Source organism: Scomber japonicus, chromosome 7, assembly GCF_027409825.1.
Source record: "Scomber japonicus isolate fScoJap1 chromosome 7, fScoJap1.pri, whole genome shotgun sequence".
Lineage (NCBI taxonomy): Eukaryota > Metazoa > Chordata > Actinopteri > Scombriformes > Scombridae > Scomber > Scomber japonicus.
Window position 1 is genome coordinate 13,912,475 of NC_070584.1, and position 6,557 is coordinate 13,919,031.

The 6,557-nt window shown below is 39.8% G+C and overlaps 1 protein-coding gene across 1 annotated transcript; it reads right to left on the bottom strand.

Annotated features, from left to right (window-relative positions):
- On the bottom strand, nt 1–6,293 carry abhd17ab (abhydrolase domain containing 17A, depalmitoylase b). The gene is made up of 4 exons (XM_053322526.1): nt 5,867–6,293; nt 4,078–4,272; nt 3,004–3,183; nt 1–944 (listed from the first exon to the last, which is right to left on the bottom strand). Exons 1-4 carry the CDS (start codon nt 6,229–6,231, stop codon nt 719–721), a joined length of 966 nt encoding a protein of 321 aa, XP_053178501.1. The 5' UTR covers nt 6,232–6,293; the 3' UTR covers nt 1–718.
- Between the last annotated feature and the right edge of the window lie 264 nt (nt 6,294–6,557).

Consider the following 6,557-nt stretch of genomic DNA (forward strand, 5'->3'; position numbering starts at 1 on the left):
ACCATTCTCAATATAATGCAGTCCAATACACAACTACCACTTACTAGAAAATTATCATATAGTTGATTTATTGAACTTTATAAGCTTCATAAAACTGCATTTTAGTACTGGGTTGCATTAGATTGTACAAGTGTATCTAATAAAAACTGGTGACTCAATGCAGAGAACTTGGTTGCTTTTTTGTTTTAAAAGGTTATTAGAAAACCAAAATATTCCCCAACATCAACATCCTTATCCATTTATCATGGATTAACAGCAGGAATGAAGTGAAACACACGGTTAGGGTGGAAAAATCGAGTGAAACTTGCTGTCTGAACCTCACTGTTATCAACCTACATAAGTAGTATAAGTAGAAGTTTGTTGTTCTGTTCAATCTTCTTTTCATTCAATTTCAACAGATGTCCTTTTCCTGTAGTCATTGTCCTTATTATTGCACAGTTAAGGAATATATTTGCTGTTTAAACAGTCTGAATGTAGTGAGTGACAAAGTCTTTCACACTCACGCACATCTGATGTTCATGAATGTTCATCCATTTTCCTCTGGGTCCATTCAAGGCATACTGCGCACCCCCCCTTGAAAACCTTAGAGCAAATACAGTGCAGTGGTAGGTTGGGGAAGGGTAAAAATTAATCTTGGAGATGTTTCCAATTTGGACACAGAGAGTTGAGGCTTGGTAATAATGACGTTGATGCCGGTGGTAGTTGTAAAATGGGAGGGTCAGGCGTGCTGTACTGCCAACTCCTGTCCAATGAAACGGCGCAGGCGCTCCAGATACTGGCTGTACAATTCAATGTCGTTGTGTCCCGCACCTTCCACCCAGAGAGGCTCCACGGCTTTGGGGCAGCGCTCGAACAGAGCAAGGCCGTGTGAGAAGTCGATCACCTCGTCCTCTGTCCCATGAATGATGAGCACCGGAGATGTGATTTTGGACACTTTCTCAATGCTATAAAGGGAGAGTTAAGGAAAACAAAAGAGGTCACATTTGAGAGATAATGATAAAATATACATATCCACCCCCCCCCCAATCATCTATAAATATATCATCTTGCTCTGTGGATCAGGTCATAAAAAATGTTCTGAAAAAAGTCTAAATATTTGAAATAATAAAAACTTTCATGGAAGCTTAATTTTGGTCTAGACTGCTACATTAATCGTTATATTTCATCATATTTATTGCTGAATATTACACTGATATTTTTACTTATCAAACACAGCATGCACAGCAGCCCACAGACTGATTAGTCAATTATAGATAAATGATAACATTTGTAGATTAATGTTACATCTGAACTGCCTCATCAATCTGTGCAGAATGATTTTGATGTCTGTGGAGAGAAACTCTAGTCTTGATATTTATCTGTAGATTATATCCTGATAGAAACGGTCATATTCATCACCAAATAAGATATACCCATGTCTGCTCAATTATCTCATCCACAAAAGTAAAGCACACAATGGTCTTATCTTAAAATTACAACAAAATCATCCCGTGGAATATGGACATATTTTATGTGAAAAACAGCAGAGAAAGAAAGACAGACAGAGAGAGAGAGATACAGAGAAAGAAGGGATGCCAGCTGCCCACTCTGAGCTACAATAACATGCCAACACTGGAGGTTTTCTCAGCTCACTACAGACTCAGTGAGACATTCCTTGGTTTCCTTCCACCTCTGCTCTTCACCTACACACACCATCTGGGACTAGTTTCTACATTAAGACTAGCACCGGCTGCTATTAACCCTTCATCAGATTCAGGCACTAAAACTAACCTGACAGCAAGAGCAGAAGAGGTAACCATAGTTTTATTCTATGCTGTTATTGTTTGGCCAAGAGAAGTGATTTGTGTCCATGGTTTAAAAATAAAAATACTGTAACAACACATTACAGTCACACACAACTATGCAACAGCAAATCTCAGAGGTTTTAACTAAACTCATTAAAATACTTAAAATACATTAAAATGATCTCTGACAAGTACCAAAAAGTACAACCAACCATCTGATCTGTATTATGTAACACTACTTCATGTCACAGGATTTATATTCAAATGTGTTGTAGTAGGCTGATAATACATAATACTAATATGTCATTTTGTCAAAGGTAAATATCCACAGATGATGGCAGTTAATGGTATTTCTGGAGTTCCAGTGAGATCTACTTAAGCAAACTTAAAGCCTGGTGACAGTGAATGAGACTTAATAAATCTGATGTAACATGTCTCAGTATTTACTGCTTTTGACAGCATCTGTTCATCACACCACGCAACTGTCTGTGCTGGTTACAGTCTGGATCTATTCACCTATATTGGATGGACTTACATAAGAGGTTTTGGTAAATATTGGTGTGAGAGGATGATGGTTATTACATCTGACACGATCGTGTGTGAATGACGCACAGAAAGTCTCTGTGGAAAACGACACATACTCGAGCTGCAAGCTATACGGCAGAATATTGGTTTTGATAAGTTGCAAGATGTGAATGATCTCTGTGCAGCAAGATCACTCCTGCAAGATATCACAGACCTCTGGGGTATTAATGTTTCTCTGAAATATTACTCAATCTGGCCTACTAACGTATAATGAAGATACAATAAAATAACCTACAGACTAACGAAAGACACTGGAGCTGTTCTTTTGGCACAGATGTTTTGTCTTGAACAAAAAGCTCTGAACTGAAAGCGGCAATTATGCTTTTCTGTTGACGCATCTGTAATTATGTGGAAATGCCAACGTGAAGCCAAATTGTCTGTGCAATGTCATTATGTTAACACGACAACATAACATACCACCTTATTTAGGGTTTTATAAAATAAGAGTGTACAGATTTCATTCTTATGTTTCTGTAGTTGTAGGATCTATTACTTACAAAAATTGGATTGGAAATTGGAATGATACATTTCTGAAAATACATTATTATGCAAAACACTTAGTAGCAGAGGCTCGGCTGATAATACAGAGAGACGGGCTGAAATGTGAAGAGACAATCACTAGTCAGAGACTTACTTGGGGAAAGCGTCGAAGCAGTAGGTTTTCTTTGTGTCAGGAAAGGCCACTCTCATGCCTGACGTTAGAGGTGAGTGAAGGACCACTGCAGCACACTCATACCGTGATGCCAGGTCTACAGTGGGAACTGTACCAATGCTCTGTCCATACAGGATGATATTCTCTGGGCTGATGCCATACCTGGTTAAAAGCAGGGAGACAAAGATAGAGGACAACACTGACACAAATATACAGAAAACCCCGGACAAAACCACATAATTACTTACATTATTGATTATTTCTTTGATGCCTGCCCCCCACCCTCAAAGTCAACAAAACAATCAGAGTTTTGAAGCAATAACTTGGACATTTTTGGTAATTTAATTAAGTGACAGAATGGAATAAATAGTCATAATCAACTGACTGACCATTTTAGAGTTTCTTCAGTCTATTCAGTTTGAATGAACAAATTCCATTGAACCTTCTACAAGAAAAATAATTTCTTTGTGATGTCCTCATTTCAAGGATATGGAGCACTTCCATTAAATATGACAAGATTTTTAATAAATATGCTGAAATTACAGGAGACGGACTGCTACACACAAAAATAATTCACACCAACCAACCCTTATTCAATGCTCTGCTGTGTCATGTCTTCCCTGGGCAACAGTCGCATTAAGGCAGCTCCGCTTTCACTAATGAGACACTTTATCACTCCACAATGTCCTTGAGAGACTAAACCCCCCTCAGCCTCCCCTCTCCCCACCATTCATCTCACTCTTTTATTCCCACGACATCTGTCTCAACTCTGCTCTACTCTTCATCACAGCTCTCCCCTGATCACTTGCTCTGCCTCCTTGAGTCACCCCTTCTTTGCATCTTCATCTTTACTTGACCTCATCTCTCAATTGTCATTTCTCACTCCTTCTTGCTTTTTCTCAGTACCCACAGAAGTTGAAGCCATAACACAATGACGATATAAACCGATTTACTCCTAAGCTAAACATATTTAAAATCCTGTCGTCACACAGCAAAGCGCAGTGCGATAAATCATCCCTTGAAGGACACATATGAGTCAATTACATCCTATCATACCGTGTGCGCAGGGCGTGCCAAGCAGCATCTATGTCTGCATAGAGGTTCTTCTCAGTGGGCTTGCCAGTGCTGACGCCGTATCCTGAGTAGTCATAGGAAAAGATGTTGCAGTTGATGCGGGTGCCGAGACCGATGTAGAAACTGCTCATCTGGCCCAGGTCCACCGCATTACCATGGGAGAAAAGCACTGTAAACCTGAGAGGATAGACAAACAAAACTGAGGTTATGATATGAACATACAGAGATAGAGATGGATTTTATATGACATTTATCCTTTTTTTTTTCTCTTGATTCTCATAATTACAGGAGGCACCTGTTTTTCATGGCATCCTTATTCTTTGCTAAGGCCAACATTTTATATTGTAGCAAAAATAAAAAAGGCTCAGAGCTTAAAGCTCTCAGACATCATACTGAATTTCAGGCATAGAGCAGTTTTAAATTCACATAACAATGAATTCAATACATTGTACACATTTCCTCCTGGACAACTTTTCAGGCTCTCGAATCTTTTCTTGCTTTAATCCCTGAAAGCCGCATGTTTCTATTTGTGTAGACAACCACTATCTTTAGTTGAGGCTTTATTCAAAAGCACATGCCTCAGGATTTGTATAAATGCTGGAAATTCTATTTAAGCAAAGCCAAATGAATACATCACAGGAAGGATTAACAATAACACTGAAACAAAGAAACAAACCAAATTGAACATAATTAAATCCAACTCGTTTTTTTTGTTTGTTTTTTTTTTTAAATCGACCTACAAATGTAATTCTATCCTGAGTCAAACAATGAACAACCTGCTGACAAACAAAGACAGGTTAGTTAGTCTCTCCGTCTACAAATGCAGCATAATGTCGGATGAGTTCACTGAGATGGCCCTGTGTCAAATGACTCTTACTTCTAGACATTTTGTACAACCTGAGAAGCAAGGTATCCACTATTAAGTCTGGGTATACCTGCACTTAGCTTTTATTCATGAATGCATGTCGCGCTGCCTGCAGCAACATGATACTTCTTCTACACACACACACACTAACTGTTTTGAGATCCTCCCTCAGTGGTTTTTTTATGAACCTGTGGCTTCGCTCTTGGCCTTTCCACTCACAAGATGGCACAACAATGACTCTGCCATATCAGGACCAGTTTGGATTCATTTTTGTGTAATACTAGATTTACATTATAACAAGATACACAGACTGTAACACAAGCCTGTCCATCTCTTTTTAATAGATTGGGTAAATTAATCAGCAGCAGAGAGCAGCAAGATATGCATCAAACTGAAGATAAATACTTTTACATCTCTGCACATAAAATACTTCTTCTTAGGCCGTAATTGTCTCATAAAAAAAAATCACTGCCAATAAACTCAATGACACAAGCCTCCAGGAAAGATGGCCAGATAGCTAAAAATGTTTAGTCTCTGACTCACATGAAACTAATATCTTGCCACTGAGCGTGACACTCTATTACGATAGCTATCATAAACAAGAATTACAAAATGCAGAGGAAACTCAACATTCAAGTTTAATACAAACCTGCAGGACTAAAAACAAGAGAGAAAATAGAAAAAATGGATAGCAGTGATCCGCTGAAAAAGCAGGAAGAGAACATGTTTGAGTCAGCTGAGTCAACAGGGAGATAAGTAAAGGAAGTAAACCTGGATGTGAGTGGACAAGACGGACAAGAAAGGAGGGTGTGGAAACACATTTAGGGAAATGTGACACACTGTCATAAAATGACAAAGAAAGGTCACGCATGCTGTGACGTTAAACTACTCAAAAGGTGAACCCACCTGGCACTAGGAACACAGCGAATATACATGCAGCCGACCCTGTTCCCTCGGCTGGAGCGAGTGAGAAACACCTCAGTTGTGTCCAGTTCTCTCTGGGAGTACTGAAACTCTGCTCGCTCTGTCAGGTGGAGCTTCCATCTTCCCTCTACAGCCCCAGCCCCTGCACCTCCAGCCACTGAAGCACCACTACGCACCCGCAGGCTGGATGTCCCTGTTCCCCCTGGAGCATTGGGGCCTGCCTCTGGGTCTGGGAGAAAGGTGTATGTGGGCTCAGGGGGCAGGAAGGCGAGTTTGGCTGCAATGCGGCTGGGGCAGGGTGGGCAGCAGAAGAGGCAGCAGAGCTCACTGAGAGAGAGGCCATTCATCCTTTATTGTGCACAAGGAGGACAAGAGGATTAGTGTGCTAATGAAACTACATCATCCCAGTGTAACACAATGAGATACTTATTACAGTGAAATGTACAATGCACTCGCTCAAAATGCAGCGACAATGATGATGGAAATGTTTCGAGCAAGTTTAGCGCATGTAAGGGTTATTGATGATTAATATATGGCTACATTTTGATCGTCAGGCATTTTCAAGTCATTTTTATTAAAAAACAAAATATTTGATGGGCCAGCGTCTCAAATGTGAGTGTCTGTTGCTTTACTTTGTCTTACATACAGTACATTGTATGTACCGCCCCTTTCT

Excerpts from the sequence above, each read along its gene's own strand:
- abhd17ab (XM_053322526.1), bottom strand. The coding sequence starts at position 6,231 with ATGAATGGCCTCTCTCTCAGTGAGCTCTGCTGCCTCTTCTGCTGCCCA. Across the intron at positions 4,273-5,866 it reads CGCTGTGTTCCTAGTGCCAG|GTTTACAGTGCTTTTCTCCC; the intron begins GTGGGTTCACCT and ends CTATCCTCTCAG. Across the intron at positions 3,184-4,077 it reads TGGCACGCCCTGCGCACACG|GTATGGCATCAGCCCAGAGA; the intron begins GTATGATAGGAT and ends GCTTTTAACCAG.